This window comes from Amblyomma americanum, chromosome 7 (assembly GCF_052857255.1).
Source record: "Amblyomma americanum isolate KBUSLIRL-KWMA chromosome 7, ASM5285725v1, whole genome shotgun sequence".
Taxonomy (NCBI): Eukaryota; Metazoa; Arthropoda; class Arachnida; order Ixodida; family Ixodidae; genus Amblyomma; species Amblyomma americanum.
Window position 1 is genome coordinate 67792620 of NC_135503.1, and position 20922 is coordinate 67813541.

Genomic DNA, 20922 nt, shown 5'->3' on the forward strand with positions numbered 1-20922 from the left:
TTGTGACCGTTGGGGTACGAGTCAGACACGCTACTTCTAAACCACTGAGGCTCGTTCATTAGTCTTGCTTAATGTGTGATCTCGTGTGTCGTGTGATGTATTACGTGGTCTAGGATGCCTGCTGATGCATGCTATAATCAGTGTGTGTAATTAAGAAAGGAAGCAGCAAATGACAACCATCAACGCTGTCGCGTCCACCCCTTAGGGCGGAGCTCAAGTTCCCCCTAATTACGGCCCTCTCGGCCTGGCCCCCAGCTGCTTTTTTTACTCCTCGGAAATTACTACTCGGAAACGGTCGTCGACACTCTGGGTACGGCTAAGGCCTCCAACGTATCTTCCCGCTGACAGGCGCTGAGACCACGACTCGGATCCGTCGCCAGCATCCTGCCTATTATTCAAGACGCACGGCATAAAGTGAGCTTTGGCACAGCGTAGTCACGAACTGCCGCGGCGTCGGTGCACGTCGCGATCAGGGTATCCAATGCGACCACTCTGGCTCTTGCTCATGGCGCTTCTGGAGATTCTGGCGCTTCGCGCCGCTGCGTTCAGACAAAGGCGTATGGTGACGACAAGGCCAACTCTTTTTCGTTGCACGCACGCCACCACAAGGAAGAAAACGACATACTGTCGACCGCGAGCGGCCATTTTGAAAGAAGCATAGCATTCTTCCACGACGTTAGCTCAGTGGTTGCCGCGATTGGCAGGCGGGTTTATGACTATTTGAAAAGCACTGAGAAGCGCGGCTTCTGCTGCATTCTTAAGTTGTAGTTGAATATGGTGTATGTCTGCTTCTATTAATCTTGTTTTCGATTAATTTCTTTATTTTAGCATGTCGCTTTTAAAACGACACTCTTTCTGTAACAACCTCTGGGAGAAAAAGATGCTGTTCAGTTCACAAAGAAAACAAAGTAAATATGGAGCAAAAAAAAGAACAGAAAGCAGGATGGACATAAAAGAAATAAAATCTCGCCTCCGCAACACGTTTTGTTTTCCTCCCATGACGACGCTTCAGTGGAGGCCCGTATGTTGTGCGATGTCAGTGGTCGTTAAAGATACCTAGGTGGTCGAAATTATTCCAATGGCCTCTTCTTTCCTTCTATCACTCCCTCCATTGTCCCTTCTCTTACGGTGCGGTTCAGACGTCCACCAAGATATCAGACATATACTGCGCCATATCCTTTCCTGAAAATCCACTTTCCCTAAAAAATTTGTTGTTGGGTAAAGGAAATGGCGCAGTATCTGTCTCACATCTCGGCGGACACCTGAACCGCGCTGTAAAAGGAAGCTATAAAGGAGGGACTAAGAGAAGAAAGAGGTACGGTAGTGAAGGGATCCGGAATAATTTCGACCACCTGGGGATCTTTAACGTGCAGTCACATCGCAAAGCACACGGGCGCCTTTGCGTTTCGCCTCCATCGAAACGCGGCCGCCGCGGTTGAGTTCGAACCCGGGCACTCCAGATCAGTTGTCGAGTGCCTTAGCCACTGAGCCGCCGCGGCGGGGAACTAATTTCCATATCATGGCCAATTTTCATTCACAGGAACAAGCAACATTAAATAAACAAAACAGGCCGCATAAACGCTGGCTTTTTCAACATACATTATTCTCCCTGGATGAAAGTTCACTACACATGTCGTGTAAAACCAGCTTGACGCACTCTTTACCTCTGCATGAAAGGGTATCCCAACGTAGCCTCACGGCATTGCGGTTGCTGCTCCTCCGCCGCGCACATACCCATCCCCTCACATGCGCCTCGCAGAAAACAGCAGCAAAATAGGGGAAAGAGATGATGACCTGCGAAGCAACTGCGCGAACGGTCTCACCTGTCGGCAGTGCTGGGCACACAATAGCTGAATTTCAATGCGCTGCGCGTTTCGCCAGCTCGTTTCCGTTTTGCGCGCAGCCGTGCACATTTCGTCGAACTCTCGTCGTGTGCCACAGACCAGGTGTGCGCCCTCGCGTCCTTCCTCAGTCGACGGCCTGATATTCCACTGCCGACGAGTGCCGACCGCGTCGAAGCGTTATATCGGTCAGCGAGTGCACAGCGTGCGGCCTCCCGGGAACGATTAGTCGCTGCCCAGACTGAGGACAGACAAACGGTATGTGCATAAGCATTAATTGTAGGCAATGTTCAGAGCTAGCACCTTAGTTAGTGATCATTTACTTCTTATATATATATATATATATATATATATATATATATATATATATATATATATATATATATATATATATATAATTATATATATATATATTATATATATATATATATATACGAAAGAACACAGACATGGTGAACGAGCACTGTCATTGCCCATGCCAGTTAAATCTTACATTATATGAAAAAATTGGTTCATCAACGGTTGCCTGCTAAAAAAATGTCTTTGTCCAGAACTGTCGGGTAAGCGGATCCCGACAGGGCCGGCCTTTTCAGACGAAGACCGGCTCCCGGCCGAAACGTCAAGCACATTGCTCCTCGCGTCTGTTTTCTTTCGTTGTGTTGCCAAACCAGCCCTAGGAACTTTTTATTTCTTGCCCTGTATATATATATATATATATATATATATATATATATATATATATATATATATATATATATATATATATATATATATATATATATATATATATATATATATTAAGGAAACCAACTGTCACCGAAAACCCAGGTAAATAGGGGAATTTTTTCTATTTTTTAAAATTTCTAGTGCCAATCAATTGCCTTTAAAGAAAATTATTTATAAAGCAGCTCGTAAAGGAGGTCATGGGTTCGGATCCCACCGGCGGCATGGTTGTTTTTTCTGCTGCTTTATAAATAATTTTCTTTAATGACAATTGATTGGCACTAGAAATAAAAAAAAATAGCCCTATGCACGTGGGTTTTCGGTGACTGTTGGTTTTCTTAATATGTTTGTTTGCTAATATATATATATATATATATATATATATATATATATATATATATATATATATATATATATATATATATATATATATATATATATGCGTGTGTGTGTGTGTGCGTGTGTGTGCGTGCGTGTGCGTGCGTGTGCGTGTGCGTGTGCGTGTGCGTGTGCGTGCGTGCGTGCGTGTGTGTGTGTGTGTGTGTGTGTGTGTGTGTGTGTGTGTGTGTGTGTGTGTGTGTGTGTGTGTGTGTGTGTGTGTGTGTGTGTGTGTGTGTGTGTGTGTGTGTGTGTGTGTGTGTGTGTGTGTGTGTGTGTGTGTGTGTGTGTGTGTGTGTGTGTGTGTGTGTGTGTGTGTGTGTGTGTGTGTGTGTGTGTGTGTGTGTGTGTGCCATTAAGCACAATAATGTTCACGCGATGGTACAACAAAGCAGGCAGTTCAGATCTGGTGCCGTAGTCAATGTAACAGGTGACCAGCGGACGTAGCATTTTGAGTTGGGCCTCCAGCGTGCGTCAGACTGTGAGGTACAGTCTTGAACGCTTCAAATGCGCAGCAAAATCGTCCTTTTAAAGTTTGTCAGGCACTCGCACCGAGCAGTTCGGACGGCCATATAAAACCACTTCATTTATTTTTACTTATTTACAGAATGCTGCAGGCATTTCTGGTCGTTCTTTTCAAAGAGGGGGATACATTGCAATACAAATCCAAAAAGCACCGAAAGAAAATTTTATACACAAATCTAAAAAATTTGATGACATCAATCTTCTATTTTTTCTACGGAATCTACACCACTTAGGGCAGCGAATGCTAAAGCATTCCGGTCAGTTACTGCGCGAGGGAAGAAGAAATAACTGAATACGCCAGTTCTAGCGGTGAATGGGGTTATTGAATGAGACTGGCGATGTCTGGTTGACCGTGTCACGGAAAACGGCTTAACATATAGGAACCTGTACACATTGACTGCCTCCTATGTTTGAGAAGAAACTAAGATTTCAATATGGGAATTTTTCTTCTCGTAATGTTTGAATCCTTGATCCTGCAATATGGCAGATATTTCGAAAATATTAGCCGACTGGCATGCGCTGAATCATTTCAAGCGCAATGGTGTGAATTTTTTACATCAAGCACCAGAAAACTACAAGCGTCCTGAGGATAGATCAGTGGTTATATTGACTACTGCGGTGAAATCATACGATACTCGAAAAATTTGCTTTCGTAAACAACTTCCCATTGAAAGCGTGCGGTTGTACAGAGTTTCTAGGTATGCCAATACCGGCAGTGACGTGACAACAACGAACTTGACCTTCGTCAAATGCTTCATACCTGTTATTGCGCATAAATATACGCGAGAACTTCTGCGAGTTCACATTTTTCTGCGCTATTATTGGACTAAATGTTGCGTATAAAGCGCCGCTGTATGAGCTCTGTGACATGCTACTGTGTATCCGTCTGAGTAGACCCATAATGCTTAAGAGAAACGCCGCGCAGCTTTCTCCGAACCCGGGCTACGACTGACCGCTTAACTATGCATATTTACGATAGCCGCGCAGTGTTTCTTTGCGACCGGTTGACTGCACTTCGGCAGACATTAACTCCGCCTATTGCTACTATGAAATCCACGTTACATCGGTGATTACCATCTAAAGCACGATCGAGGACATACATAGCTTGTTGTATTTATTTTGTTCGTCGCAAATCTGTAATCATCGCAGAGTAGTTACAAGCGCAACCTGTTGTCATTTAGTATTGAAATGTTCGCAACATTGTTTTCAAGAGAAATGCTACATGCAACTTCAAATTTGTTTGGTGGAAAAGAGCTAGAGAGAGAGAGAGAAATAACATTTATTAGCACCCGTAAAAAGCTTGACTGGGATCTGAGGTACAGCTCGGTCCCAGCCATGTCCTCCCCTCAGCCGTCGACCAGGATCTCCTGGATCTCAGCAGCGGCCAGGGCGAAACGGTTGACTTCCCGTTTTCCCTGTTCTTCCTGTTCGAGAAGCAATGCCTCCCAGGATACATTCGTTCTGTCAGGTTCTCCAAAGCTACGGCACGTCCATATCATATGGATCATTTCCGCTATGCCCTCGCAACGCTTGCACATGCGGCTGAAAATTTCCGGGTGCCACTTGCTATAAAGCTGGGGATTTGAAAATACTGCGGTTTGTAGCTTACGCCACACTACCTCTTCGCTTTTGGTGAGCTGCTTACACACTTTTTGAAGCACCGCTCTGTCTAAATTGTAATGATTTATGACTTCTTCATACGTACTAAGATCGTCGTCGAACTGTATGGGCTCCTCGTCGCGGGAGGGGGGGGAGGTCGGGATTGCGTAAGAGACGCCACTGGGATCCCGGAAAATAGCTAATCCTCGGGCCACTATGTGCGCTTTCTCGTTTCCCCTCAACCCTTGGTGCGCCGGTGTCCAAATGAGCGCGACCTGTTGTGACAGTGGTGGGCCAACGGCCAGCACTCGTGCTGCTGCGGCTGAAATATGGCCCGCGTCAAAGTTTCGAATCGCTGACTTCGATTTGTTAGAATTGTTTGACTTTGAATTTTGACCTGTCGATGAGTTAGAGCCAGCGCAATGGCCAACTCTTCCGCCTCCGTTGCGGTCGAGTGTTGGGTGCTGCAGCACACTGCCGGACCGCCGTTTTCCCTAGTTGTTACCGAAACGCGCCCCATACCGTCTGCGCATTCTGCGGCACCTGTATACAAGACGTTCTGTCTGCTCTCAAAACTGGCTTGCAACGATGCTGCTCTATCAGTCCTGCGGCTCTCATAGTAGATGGGATGCGTGCTTTGTTTTTATTTTATTTTTATTTTTTTGGAGGGGGGGGTGGAGGTGTCTTTAATTTGTCCCTACTCTTTCTAGGGACCTTGTCAGTACGTCTGGAACATGCTCGAGACTCATGTCCCAGCTTTTCCAGAATGCTGCGACCAGTACGACTGCGCGACAATCTCTGGTACCATGAGGTCGTTGCAGCCTCAATGAGCACTTAGAGGGTATTGGAAACCCGCTGTCTCAAAATCCTGTTCGTCCATATATTAGGTGGTAAACCTGGTGCCGTTTTGATCCCTTTACGAATGAGAATGTCCAGTTCGTCTTTTTGCGTCTTATGAAATACGGCTCCACGTAGACAATCCGGCTGATTATGAAAGACTGGTCTAGCCTAAGGAAGTAAGCTTCTTTCATTCCCGTATGTTGGTTTGCGATCCGTTTCAAGAGTCTACAAGTCTGACTGGTGCTAGCCTCTAGCCTCTGAATAGTTTCCGAGTTCTCGCCGTTGGCTTGAATTCATAATCTCAGAACTGTAAACTGTAATGCTTGCCACCGTTGGTATAACGTTACCGTTCACCCTGAGTGTGATTCCCGGGCTATACGGTCCGTCGTGCTTTATACGTCACTTCTGGCGTAATTGCAAGGACGCGAGAAAGAGCGCTTCCGATTTCTCGGCCGAGCACCTGAGCCCGATCAGTTCTAAGTATCTTTCTGTATCATTGATTGTTCGCTGAAGCGTCTGCTCAATTTGACCGTCACTAACCCTGCACATCCACAGGGTCAGGCCATCTGTGTACAATGTGTGGTGTAGCCCCAGGATTTCGTCCAGTTGTGTGGAGAGGCCAAGCATGAGAATATTAAACAAGGTCGGAGACAACACCAATCTCTGCGGTGTGGCCTTGTTGCCGAGTTGAATACCCCCCTCTGTGTGTCCCCCCATACTGATAGTTGTTGTTCTGTCTGTGAGGAATTCACGTATGTAGTTGTGGGTGCGAACTCCTACGTCTAACGCACCCAGATTCTCCAGAATGGCCGAGTGTGAGTGTTTCACGTTATCGAAAGCTTTCCACACGTCGAGACCATTGATCACCCTGGTGTCTACTTAGGAATTGTATATGATCTGTTCTTTTAACGGCAACATGACATCGCATGCAGGCAAGTGCGGTCTGAATCCTATCATGGTATTCGGATAGATACTCTTGTGCTCCAAAAACCACTTCTGCCGGACCTGAATCACATGCTCCATCAGTTTGCCCACGCACAGCGTGAGCGAGATGGGACGCAGGTGCTCGAAGCCCGGCCGTTTCCCCGGCTTCGGGAGGAACGCGAGGTTCGCACCCTTCCACCCCACCGGCAGCTGACTGGCCTCCCAAAACTCCCGCATGAAGGCTGCGAGTTGTCGGATCGACGCGTCAACCAAGTTTCTGAGAATTTGAAGACCCCGTCCACACCCGCGGCAGTCTTGGTTCTCAGTCTGCTTATTTCTGCCTGGACTTCGGCAGTCGTCATCGGGCTATCTAGTTCCGGGAATTCCTGTCCCCCTTAATCCGGCAGTGGTTGACCTGTACCGTTTGCGCAGCTCAAATACCGGTCCCGGATTTGGGATATGAGAGCAGCCGTGGTCCTGTCAAAGGTATGTACTAATGTACTAGCCTGTGAAGTTGTCTGGCCTCCAGTTTGGACTTTCCCGGATCTAAAAGGTGCCGAAGAAGTGCCACGTACCTGCCTTCTCGATGTTCTGATCCAGTTTTTCGCTAACGTTGCACCAGTTTTGCCTCGTTAAAACGAGCGCGTACTCTTCGATTTCCTTATTAAGCACAGCCAATTCTCTTCGCAAGTTCCTGTTCCCCTTTTTCTGCGTGAGCCGCGTTTCCATATCCTTCATCTTACGCCAGAGACTGACCATGTGGCGATCTACTGCTTCGACGTCCTTCTCAACATCCACCTCCTACGTTGCTTCGCGGACTGACTGAAGGGCCTTTTTACTTCAATCGTCAATATTAATGATGCCTTCTTCCTGACCGGTGCGGTAATTTCGGAAAGCCTCCCAGTTGACCGACGTTACCTTCTTGGTGCGGGTGACCGGTGGGCCGTTGTCTACAACAATTTCAATAATCTTATGGTCGCTGCCCAAGTTTTCGCCCGTGTTGCGTCATGTGGCAAAGACACGGTCTCCGGCTAGAGTTATGTCCGGGGACGTGTCTATCGAAACGCTGTTGCCCTGACGGGTCGGTTTCAGGGGAACCTTCAGAAGCACTAGATCATACTGTTGAATACTGGTCCATATTTCGCGTCCTTTACCTGCGTGTACTTATACTTATACCCCCATGCCGAGTGATGTGCGTTGAAGTCCCCGACTATCAAGAGAGGCCCTCCCTTCGTGACCACTCGCGTTTTTGCGAACAGCTCATTGAAGCCGCATTGATTTTTTTGGCGTGGCGGGCTATATACATTCAACAGTCTATTCGTTCTCAATATCCAGCCACGCAAACAGCTGGAGCTTAATTTTCTTGGCATCGCTCCGAAAAAAAAAAATGGTCGTCATTAAGCACAGAGAGCATACTTTCGCTGCGTATCCGTGCTGCGATAATAAGGACCCTTATCTCTTTCCTACGGCGTTTGCAACCGAAGCAACCTGCCAAGTTGCTAGACGTACCTCCACATATCTGTCGCCCTCATCTGCCTCCTCCTCCCCTTCAGGTCCGTCTGCGATCATTTATTTCTCCAAGTCGCACTACGCTTGGCGAATCTGCACATCAGCTTTGCTTCTGCGACATATACAGCCATAACAACAAAGATGCGCCCTCACTCTTTTCACCCTTCGTCATCTGTCTACGTTCTTTTTCGGGCCATCTTATATTGCCCAGAACTCACCCATGCGACATCAACAACCGCTTTTCTTTATCGCCAGCGAATAAAGGGTCGGTTGTGACACCTTTATAAGGTGCCCCTTATAAACCACCACCCGCGGGCCAACTTGTTTTTTGCCCCCGCATGTCCACGGGAGATGCCCTCACAGCCCGGGGAACATTCGTGAACGGCCCAGCGCAGCACCTACACCTGCAGAGCCAATGGCGGGTGGATTCACGGCGGCTGACTACGCAGTGCTGGCGCTCCTGCTGGCGCTGTCGGTGTCCATCGGCGTCTGGGTGGCGTGGCAGGACCGGCGCCGCCAGAGCAGCAGGAACTTCCTTACGGCGCGGGGGCAGCTGGGCTGGCTGCCGGTCTCCCTATCCATGATGGCCAGCTTCTTTTCGGCCGTCAACGTGCTCGGGCTGCCTGCGCAGGTAATAGCCGCTCTAGTCGGTGACACGTGACACAATCACTCCTGCCTTATCTCACAACTACTTACACTGAAGCAGAGGCTACGAACGTCAGGTGACTCCTTCACAACGTGTGCAGTTATCAAGAGCTCCCTAGCTCCCTAGCCAGCCACACAGGTTTGGGTGCCGTCGCCTCGTGCTCATACACCTTCTACTCCAGTACAAGAATTTGTGGTAGTATAGGGCACGTAATGACTAGCTAAATAAGATATTAATAGGAGTTGTGATTTTCTAGCTGCTGCGAAAATTAATTGGCCACCAGTGAACATGCCAAAACGAATGCACGAGCGAGCAGTGTGTGTGGAGAGAAGAAATTGGGGGGGTTATATCTCATAGCGATCCGAACGCTGCGATAGGCGCCGTGCTTATGTACTCGTGCACAGCAATCGATGATGGTGCTTTTTAGAGACCATGTGCCCCAACATGTATTTAAGCTTTGCGTTTCACTCCAGTAAAGTTAGTCTTGCCGTGACTAGAAACAGCTGCTGCGAATAGGATGGCGCCGTATTCTCAACTTCATCATCTTGACTGCTCAACTCCAACAGTAGCCCGTACTGTAAATAAGTCATTTTCGTCACGACGGAACGGAATTTGTTGGAGAGTTTGAAGTTTGACACCGCTTACAAGCTTAGAGTGAGAAACGCCATCAGCATGTGAGAATCTTTGCCTGTGACGGCGCATTGTCCATTATTAGCTGACGTTTTAGATGCTGTCACCGCATATTTTTCATGACATACGCTGCAGTTTATTTTTGACAACCTGTAAGACCTCGAGCAAAGAGAGATGAGCGCCGGTAGAAGCACACAGTAACTTGTGCACGTGGTGGCGGTGGGTACGCTGGCTCCTTCTATTCATGGAAGAACTCATCTCGCACACAATATAAATAGAAGCCACCACAGCGGTGGCTTTGTCCATTGAGCGTACGCCTTGCATGCGGGAGGTGCGGGGTTCGATCCCCAGTGCCGCCGGGTACCCACCGGTGATACAATGAGTACAAGCTTTCCCCTGGCCTCGTGCTCGGCTTATTCAGTGTGTAATGCTGGAGAAATGGGTCCTTGACCCCCGTTTGAGTAGAACAAAAAAACCTTGTGCCATGGCGCTCTTTGGCCACAGATGTCCTTGCGCCATCAACATTCATCATCATTTTCATTAGCATAATAAATAGCAGAAGGGCAGTACTTTCATCGACAGCTGCAGCGGTTAAGTGGGATGGACACTGCGTGCAACGCGCAACATTAATATCGTCCACCAGTGTCTGCTGCAGCGTCAGTCGAAGTGGGCTCACGAATGGCCATTCCGCACTCTATCGCGCCTCTTGCGGCTGCCGTTTAAAGTACATCAACTCGCGCCAAAACACATGCGCTTCCCAGAAGATTGCAAGCAGAGCAACCGCTCCAGTGCACGTAGCTGATCGAAATGGCGAAAATTTGTTCAACCACATCGCCGAGGGTAACTGCGTTTTCGAAATTCCACAAACTGATATGGATATTACGTTTGGCTACACGCCTCTCAATAATGAAAGAGCCTAACAGTAACAGTCAAAAGGTTAACTATTCAATATTAGTTACCCAGTCTATAAGTTAGCACGTCTTACGTGTATTCTGATTATACCGCCGGCAATGCTATGCCGAAAAATGCGCTCTTTCTTACTCTCAAAAACCTTTTTTTAAAAGTTGTGTAAAGTCTACCCTGAAACATCTAGTATACACGAAAACGTGCCTTGCAACCGTAATTCTAAAAACGCGAGAACCTCGAGCCTCATATCAAAATATGATGTGTAAACGTAAATGTAAATATGTCTAATGGCAGTCCGCCATGTCAACAGAGCATCGACATCACGCTGTCGAAATGAATCCTTGACCGTGATTTCTCCGGAAGCACGAAGTGCAACGCATTGTTGCTTCGGAGCCAGGCACATATACATTTACCACACACTGATAACAGGCGTAGATAACAGATATCCGGGGCACGAGAGATGGCATGACGCTAGAGAGAAGAATCCTTACGTTCCGGGAGCTGCACAAGGCAAAAGCAAGACGTCCAACATGGCGCGAGTCAGCGAACGGCAAACGGAAGCGAAATGGCACGTCTGCTCGGCTGCGCTTTGCATACTTAGAATAAAGTGCAGCCGCGTCGGGCGCAGGCGGCCCCGGTGGAAAGAAACCTTTTTTTGCAGGAAAAAAAATTTCCTCCTAGGCCACCTGCATTCGACGGGGTGTGGCTGCCGAGCCGTTTATGTTACCGCAAACTAACTGTCTCAGTTTGTAAGTTACGAAGTCGCGAAAACTGGTTTGCTGTTTCTGTATCAGTTACATGGCAGATTGTTCCGAATAAACGTTAAAATCGTCCGTTTTCAGGCGCTATGACTATTAGAGCGGCCGAGAATAATGAAAACCTTAAATGTACTCTTCCTGTAGCATTCATTGTAGAGATCATTACTGTTTGTAACCTTTATAGAGGCGACTATATACGTTACCAGGATTCTAGTGTACTGTAGTAAGTAGTAAGTGGTTTTATTAAAATAATAATAAAAAGGGAGGAAAAGACGTTTGCTGGCCCCGGCATCTGCCATCGATACTGAAGCACCTGAGCTGGGGCAGCGGAAAGAAAGGATAGCAGGCAGAACGAAGCAATGAAATGAGAGAGGTGAGGGGACAGAAAGAGAGGAGAATATGTGCAGGCCAACGGTGAAATCGATCCCTTCTCAATTTTGACCTTTCTGCCGGCGAAACCTGAAGTCTGGCGTGTGTGGCCGCAGGTGTTCATGCGGGGCTCTGTCCTGTGGATGGGTGTGTTCGCCACTTCCGCCGGAGTCCTGCTGTCGGCGTATGTCTTCCTGCCAGTCTACCACGGCCTCGACGTCACCAGCATCAACGAGGTACGCGCTATGTGCCGCGCAGTTCAAGAAGTGAAGCGGTAACTAGGCTGGGCGACATGAAGTGTGCGGCGTAACTTCTGTAGAAGAAGTGACCGGTGCAACACGGTGTTGCATGCGAAAGCTTGAAAGCCATCGAAAGAAAAATGCTTAGAGTTCCCCAAACACCGCGACATTCTTAATTCCCCAGAGCAATGATCCGTTTATGCATTTTCAACCCGATTACTATTACTTTGGATTACTTCGTTGTCTCGAGTTAGGCCGTGGGGATGAAGTGGTTGAAATTCGCCCTTGGTGCCACTTGTGTAAACACGCCTCACGCCCCATGCCACACTGGTGGACAGTCGGCGACGCCGATTAAGTCCAGCGCTCTCGGGTAAAAGTTTTGAACATTGAAAAATTGTAAGACAATGTTAGCAAATATTGAAGGTAATGGTCTATTATTCTGACATGTAGCAGAATCTTTCTCTTAATATGTTTCCAGCGATCGCATCTAACAGTTAAGACTGTCATAAAAAAAAAAATCAATAGGGAACGCTTATGACGATAGCAAAAACGTGAATAGAAAAAAAGTAAAAGACTGCCGTCGGGTGATCTGTGTATATATTGATTGTTATAGTGAAGTATTGCATTACATCAAAAACATTAAGCTGTTAAACAGTTTCCCGCTCAAAAATGCTTTTGTCCAGAATTTCTGGGTACGAAATGATGGAGATTGAAGACGCGTTTGATGTGCCTGAAGAGCCTGTGAAGAGCTGTGTGAAGGCCGTGCCTGTGATTGGTCTTCCCCATCCGCTGTTGCTTTCGTCATGACTGATGTAACGCAGTGAAAACGAAATGAAACGTTATAAACTATGGCCCTAGAACTCTTTTGTAATTAATCTCCTCGTCTTTCTTTCTCCCTCACTCTCTCTTTTTGTTATTGGATGGAACTCAAGTGTAACTTCGTATTCATATACCAAAGGACAACTCGTTAAGGCAGCTCAGAAAACGGCATGAGCAGGTGCTTGAAACTGCGTTTGTTCAAACGAAGCAGCTTAAATGGCATGTCGAACAGCCATGACGAACAGGCCATGCAAGTGGTTACCGGGGTATTGTGAATTTTTTTTTCAGCGTTTAAAAGCAACCTAAAGCCCCGCAGGGTGCATAAAGGGTTATTTGTGACTTATGGACCTTTTGCAAAGCATCTAAAGTCAGCTTCCCTGCGTAGCAGAAATCTCTTTTCTACGACGGCGCCGTCCATCATCACGGTCGCAGTCTGGGTGCGGCAATGGAGACTTGAGTTGTCTCATGCCCACGTGGGGTCCCTTCATGCTGAGCTGAGCTGCAGGGCAGTGCTTTGGCAAAACTGCGCGCTTAACTCTGCTTAGCGTAGGTCATCGGTGACATAGAAATAGCGCGGTTTTGAAAGCATGCATCGGAATTTCTGACTTTTTATGCTACTAAGTACATAGCGCATGAGGTCAACTTCTAAAGTAATTGAGATTTTGCCACGAGGAGCTGAATTCTGATATTTGTCCAAAGGACACGGTGTGCAAGCATCATTTTCGCAACTTTGTTAGGCCTTGAGTTTAAACTCTCTGCGCACTGCTAGCAGCAGTGCTATGAGGATAATGCCAGATAGCCGGAAGACACCCCAAAAAAATGGCCACCTAAAGACTGCTAGCCTCCCCAGAGCTTCGTTGTCTGGCTGGTTCATTGATTCTCGTGCTGATTACGATGCCGGATGATGCTGATGTACTGCCGCCCTTGTCTATAAAGTGTTCACATTATGTGGACAAACTTGCTGCAACCAGCTCAGCAAAAAATTCTGTTTAGTCCATAGAGTTATCGCGTCTGGCGGTGAGGCTGTGCCGTAAAAGTGTATGATGAGGCATTGTATAGTGAGGCGCCTCGGCTCCCAACAGCAGCAAATTTTTTGTCTCGTGTTTTCCACAACAAAGGCTATATAATATTTGATCCAACACTAACAGGTGGGTCTGGATGGACATCCTGAGCAATTAAGCCCAAGCTGAAGTCGATAAATTGTAACAAAAAGTTATCTCTTGCTGAGTCGCGTCGCTCATTGGCTTGTTGACCACGACTGCAACGCTGCAGCGCTGGCCATAAAGAGTAGGAAGAACGCCGGAAATATTCTGGCTTTAGAAGCCTTCAGTGTGGTACATAGTTTTGGACCCAAGGACTGACCGCGCCGCCATAGTGTAGGGAGCAGTAGTAGTAATAAACATAGGTGCCTAAATAAGCAGGCGAGATTCACAGCGTCCTTAGACCAGGAGGCCGCCTTTGTCTTTCGACAGCGCCCTGTCCAACAGCATGAGCTGAACGACGGAGTAGGGGCTGGTTAGCGGAGCCTCCCACTGCTCTTCAGATGGCTGTTGCGTGGATCGACAGATGGCTGTCGATCATGTGGCGCAGGGTGTTGGGCACCTTGCAGCGCTTGCAGTTGAATTCGTAGCACGTGGGATAGACACTGTTCAGTATGGTAGAGTTGATGAAACAGTTGAGTGCGTAGACTCTCCTCTTTAATTTCCGGCTCTGTAGGATGTACGAACACTTCTTGTGGACGCTGTCCACTTTCCGCGGCACGCTCGGGGGAAGGGGGTATACTCGCGGGCCGCTGCGTCGGCCTCCGAGTTCCCGCCAGGGACTCGTGCCTCGAGGTCAAGACGACGTGGATGTCTGAGAGTTTCTCGATGGTTTTCAAGATGTTCAAAGCGTGAGCCAAGATCCGACCTGAAAGGAGAACTTTTTTATTCTTTTTGCTGGGAAGCTGGCTTCACCAGTTTTGCAAAGCATAAGCAAATGTTATACTCCAGCGATCTTACAAGATCAAGCTCATTATAAACTTTTCATCATTACATTTACATTTCAAATCCAGCCACCCCAGTGTTTATCGCGGCCCTTGTGTTACGGTTACGTTTTTGTGCATTTTCAGTACCTCGAAAAGCGCTTCGCTTCGACTCTCATCAGGAACATAGCCTCCGGTATCTTCGTACTTCAAACGGTAAGTGCAAGGCTTGTTTCACACTGTTCTCAAAACATCGAGGTGTCCTAGAAGGCTGGGCTTGCTCTACCAACTCACTGTACGATCGAAGCACATGGTCTGCCCGCAGTATACCATGCGTCCAGAGGCACGTGATGACGTGCTCAGCGACGCATACCGCACCAAAATTGGTATTAGAAGTCACAAAAAAAGCGCAATTACCAGGTATATGTCCTCCAGCCCCAAGAGAGCATCCTAAATGGGAATACTAAATCTAGGCAAAGATGATACGAGCACTAAACCGGAATGAGCAGAAAGACAACTTTACTCAGCGGCCTGTGGAGATCAACTCTCCCAACTGCGCTCAAACGGGTTGCCACTTGCCACTGTGGGGAGGTCGTGATGACGTCACAAGGTTATCAGAGTTGATGTCCACACTGAGAAGGAGTTGGTATTTACACTGCTGAGAGCGCCTTGGGTGTTCGTACGTCAGTAAACTCTAGCCAACATACCATACGCCTGCCGAGAACTGTCAGTCGTGGAGGAAGTGTCAGTGCTAACACCCTGCTGCAGAGGTAGCTCTGAGAGCTGCCACTGGCGCAGTGGTAATGCTTGCAGATCGTTTGAACAGGACCGCAGCGGTGGCCTAGTCGTCTGAGCATCCGCCTCACATGCGAGAAGTAGGGGGTTCGATCCCCAATGCCGCCGATTACCCACCGGCGATACAATGCGTACAAGCTTTCCCCTGGCCTGGTGCTCGGCTTCTTTAGGGTGAAAGGCTTGGGAAATGGGTCTTTGACCCCACCTTGTGTAGACGAAAATACCTTGTGCCATGGCGCTCTTTGGCCATAGATGCGCCATAAAAATTCATCATCATCACCTTTTCCCGCGCTGCTGCCGAAATGTCGATGACTCTTGGCTCCCTGTGTAGATGCAAAAGAGCCTTCAGTTTTTTTTTGCTCACTACCCCACATATTAAACCTCATGTATGCGCACCTCTTCAGTCTGTAGCGCTGCAGTGAAGTAATTTATGCCAGAGAATCAAGTTCCAACCTGAAATAGCCGATCAAAATAGAAAGTCGGTGAAACAAAATTTCTTGTAAAGCGAAGCTACATATGCAACTTTGATTATTTTTTCAAGCTCGCCGCAATAAGTTTCTTGGTAACCGTGAACGTTTTCTTTCAAGCTTTTCATCGGTTAAAAAAAAGCCAATCACTCTGGGCATCAGCCCGCGGTCGCCATTTGGCGCCGCTGAGTTAACAACTTCATCATCAGCAGCAGCATCCTGACTCACCACCAAGCCCTAACCAATCCCTCCGCGTTTGTATATGCCATGTCTACAGAGGCCAACAACAACAACGCCCACTCCAGGGCAACGGTTATATCCTATATATCTCCAATCAAACCGATCCTCCGCCAGCTACAGTTGCAGCCGTGTAACTTCCTGTGTCTAATTTTACGTGATTTAGGCTTTGAAAAATAACATTTGGTTTGGTTTGGTTTGGTTTGGTTTATTAGGGTTTAACGTCCCAAAGCGACTCAGGCTATGAGGGACGCCGTAGTAAAGGGCTCCGGGAATAAAATTTGTTTTCGCGGCTTAAAAAAGGTTGAAGCTTGCTCCTTGGAATCCATTGAATTTATTCATTGGCCAATATTTATTTCTTCAGTCATTTATTAATTTACTTATTCGATGTTTCCCGCTCTCTACTGGCAGTCAAGGCTGGAGTGAGTGCGCATGAATGAAAATCGAATCAGTTGCACCAGGACCCAAAAGCAACGTTGCTTCAAGTAATGGCTTTCTACCGTTCTTCTAGGATGAAGCGGGAGCAGTTTTCACTTTATCAATAGTTCAGCTGCATATAGCTTCGTGCAAACAAATATATTTTCTTGTGTAGCTGAAATTGTTCAGGAAACATGCACTGACAGCAGTCCACAATCGCTGCGCATGCACAAATCATCATCATCACCAGCAGCAGCAGCAGCAGCAGCAGCAGCCTGATTACGCCTACTGCGGGGCAAAGACCGCTCCCATATCTCTGCAATTAAACCTGTCCTTCGCCACCTGATGCCATCTTATACCCGCAAACTTCGTAATCTCATCCGCCCACCTAATATCTTTCTGCCGCCCCGTGCTACGCTTGTCTTCTCTTGAATCCAGACCTCTACTATTAACGATCATAACAATGGGGCGTTACGTGCTCCTTTCGCAGCGCCCCACTGCGATCGGGGATAGAGAGCACTTGTCAAGCGTGTCGATAGGTGACGCGCGCATGAAGGATCGCTTGTCCCTCTTTCAGTCCGCGTGGTGTCGGCTTTCGCTGCAGCGGCTACGAGAATGGCGTTCTAGAAAATCTAGAAATTGGCATAGATCTTGCATACGGTGGTCTACGAGCCTCTCAATAAATAAGAAACATGATAGTCATAGTTACAAAGTTAACTATTCAATATTAGTTAACCAGCCTGCTAGTAAGCACGTGTTGGCTGCGTTTTGATGCTCTACACCACTGACAATGCTATGCCGAAAAAAAGCGTTCGTTTAACTCAAAAACAGTGAGTTTAAAAATTTCTGAGTCTTACGTGAAACGCCCTAGATACGTATTGAATCAATGAGCTGATTCTGACGAAAACGGTGTGTGAGTGAGAGTGAGTGAGTGAGTGAGTGAGTGAGTGAGTGAGTGAGAGTGAGTGAGTGAGTGAGTGAGTGAGTGAGTGAGTGAGTGAGTGAGAGAGAAAGAGAGTGCGTGCGTGCGTGCGTGAGTGTGTGTTTTAAAGATTAAAATAAAAAAATATTTAATCAAAATATTTGCAGTTTACCAGCGACCTTTTTGCGGCGCCCTTGAAAAAAAATCAAACTAGTTTCGCTTAGAGTGCGTGCCGCGGCGTATTTTTAAACCCTGGCTAAAGTGAGCTGGGACACCGTGTATGTGCATAAAGTTATATATATATATATATATATATATATATATATATATATATATATATATATATATATATATATTTTATGAGGTTCCACGTCACACTTGCGGTAATACAGGACGTGCTACGTCCGCCGCTAAGGACGAGGATGGCGCTGGTGAACACTCTCAAGGTTCGCTTACACCCAATAAACATAAATACCCACGAGAGCAGCAGATTGGACAGCCATCGCCGTAGCTCAGTTGGTAAGAGCACCGGACGCGAAATTCGGAGGTCGTGGGTTCGGATCCCACCGGCGGTATGGTTGTTTTTTCTGCTGCTTTATAAGTAATTTTCTTCAAGCGATAGATTAATATAAGTATTATTATCCCACTGATTAGCACTACGCATTAAAAAAAATTAAACATACCCCTATGCACCTTGGTTTCGGTGGTGACTGTTGGCTCCCTTATTAAGTATATATATATATATATATATATATATATATATATATATATATATATATATATATATATATATATATATATATATATATATATATATATATATATATATATGTGTGTGTGTGTGTGTGTGTGTGTGTGTGTGTGTGTGTGTGTGTGTGTGTGTGTGTGTGTGTGTGTGTGTGTGTGTGTGTGTGTGTGTATACATATACACATATATACATTCGCGACTCATGAGGGCGTGTATAAATTCAATCCTTAATGACCATTCATTGCTTCTTAACCAATCCACACAGACTTGGCTAAACTCATTTCTCTTTCCACAGGTGATGTACACCGGGGTGGCACTATACGGACCGTCCTTGGCAGTCTCGTCAGGTATGCTCCATTTTATTTCACACTTGCTGGGTACGGCAACTCGGGAACTCTGTAGATTACATCGATCCAGTTATAAAACAGGGAGCGACAACCGCCTGCACGAAATGAGGCTGTTGCGAATGAAATAAAATCGAGTTCACTCTCCCTGAAGCTTACATTGTTCACGTTCCAGGATCGCAGATAGGGCTGTCGGATACGTGGGAAAGCGCAGTCGGAAGCACTGTTTTAGACAGACTTCGATTTCGGTGTTCGTCTTGCGGAAGTACTTTGATTCTATTTAGTACTGATACAAAACTTTTCATGTGAGGTTTTTTATGGATTGACGCTCGGGGAGCGTCAATGCATAAGAATACCAAGACTGCGAGAAAGAGCATGAAAATATTCTCAGGTGCCCTAAATATGGGTGGCAATGCGATAGCATTGAAAGCTGTTGACGCATCTAACGTAGATGACGTCACTTCTAGTCAGGTGATGTCGCTTCCTTCCAGCCAATGAGAATTATCCTCTCTGGTGGCGTCACATCCCTCCAGCCAATGCGTAAGTTTTATGACCAACGGAACAAATTTTCCCGATCAGTATTTTAATGCTCTCGCATTAAAAAACTGGAGGAGACACTTAAGCTCCGCCTTAAGGATATGATGCGAGAGCGTTAATGAGTTCATGTCCATATATCCGGAAAAGGCCATTCATAGATAGCTGGGAGCCTCCATACCTTTCCTGGCGCAGTGGTGCAGCGGTTAAGCGATACGCCACTACCCTGCGGTGGCAAGTGCTGCCACCGGTGGGGCTTGTGCGACCCAGATTGCTCTTCCCGAGCAAGATTTATCGCGACCAATGATTAATTTAACTACCACGTGCCATGGCGGTCAGTTTGCTCACAATCCGTTGGGCCGGTTGTGATGGCGCCACAAGGTCACATGACCCACGTGGCCCACCTAGGTTGCCGGAACTGTCAGTTGCTCCGGCTGCGAGGTTTCAAACGGTCACCAACGCTGACGTCGACGCCGGACAATTTTTGCCGACTTGGAGGTACTAACGCTTTCGCGGTAAAATTCGCCTTTTCTTGTACCTCGCTAGTCAGGTGGTGCCGGTCCATACGCCCTTGTCACTATTTCCCAGCCGCTGATGACTACAGCAGTGTCTGGGCCAGGGGCTCTCACAGGAAATGAAATTAGAGGGGAGTGTCTAAATTTCCAGGGCAGTGTTGTGATGAGGGTAAAGGAGAAGCGGTAGGCATTTTCAATTTTTATTTGTATCGTTGATGTTCGCGTAGGAGTAACAACGTTTATGACCACAACACTCATGACGGAGATTACAAACAGTTACTTCACACAAGGGCTAAATTATTTATGAACGAGCAAAACTAAAGAGCGAGTTCCACATAAAATGTGTCGAGAAACGACGCGGCATTTCAGATTACTAGCAAAAAATTATTCTGAAACCCAGAAGGGGGGAGGGTGAGGGCGTCATATCCACCGTACTTTCTTTAGTGTGGAAGTAGGGATTTCCTCCACCCCAAACCAGCTGTGTACGAAGTGTCCCTTTGCGTCCATGCCCTTATTCCACGCTATTAAACGAAATTCCCCGTAATGTGCAAAAAAAATCGTTGCGAATTAAGGGGGTGCCTTAATTAAGCGTGCACCGGGAAATCACTGCTCCGCGGTATATGGTGAAGCTTTCGCAGAGCTCTTCAGAAACTACAGGCAGCACACAGCTAGCAAAGCCGTGCCCTTATAGCACAAGACATCGGAGTCCCGTAATGTTTGTGGGCGTCCTATTCTGTAAAATGCTTGGCAATACTTGCTGTCAGGCTAGTTGGTCTGATTCCATGCTTGCGGCTCTTGTTCTATTAAAGTCCTTCCTCCTCCACCTCTATGCTTGCGGAACTCAGCGCACAAGAACAAGAAGGAACATCCTGTTGTCCTTGGTCTTGCGCTTCGTTTTTGTGCGCTGGGTCCTGCAAGCATAAAAAATGCTGACATATAGACAGCACCCGTCTGCTATTTTCTGCTAATTTTAGCGTCCTTTGCACTGACAGCGGCCAAGTCCGCTGGCGTGAGCCTTGTTTATTTAAACCACTGCTTGTGCGGCGGCGCGTGTCATTTAGCTCTTCGTTTTTGTGTTTATTCTAGTGACCGGCATGTCAGTGTGGTCTTCAATCGTCATCAACGGCTTGGTCTGCACCTTCTACACAAACATCGTAAGTATGGAATACGTCCGGCAGACTACGGAAAATATCCTCACGCCAGTCACAGCCTTGAAATTGGTCGTTTCATTCGATAAGAACATTGCTGTACTCTGTCTCGCAGTTTGTTGATAC

The 20922-nt window shown here is 47.0% G+C and overlaps 1 protein-coding gene and 1 non-coding gene across 3 annotated transcripts in view; both read left to right on the forward strand.

Moving 5' to 3' along the window:
• The first annotated feature begins 8654 nt into the window (after positions 1–8654).
• LOC144097186 (sodium-coupled monocarboxylate transporter 1-like) overlaps positions 8655–20922 on the forward strand; it is a 42614-nt gene continuing 30346 nt past the window's right edge. For both annotated transcript variants that reach the window (XR_013306946.1, XM_077629936.1), the window contains exons 1-5: positions 8655–8970; positions 11765–11884; positions 14817–14885; positions 18551–18602; positions 20735–20802. Coding sequence is in view for 1 of the 2 variants with exons in the window: in XM_077629936.1 (XP_077486062.1) it covers positions 8755–8970; positions 11765–11884; positions 14817–14885; positions 18551–18602; positions 20735–20802 (525 nt within the window). In the remaining variant the exon portion in view is untranslated. The remainder of the gene's footprint in view (positions 8971–11764; positions 11885–14816; positions 14886–18550; positions 18603–20734; positions 20803–20922) is intronic.
• On the forward strand, positions 18009–18082 carry TRNAS-CGA (transfer RNA serine (anticodon CGA)). Its single transcript has one exon. It is a non-coding gene; the product is annotated as a tRNA-Ser (tRNA).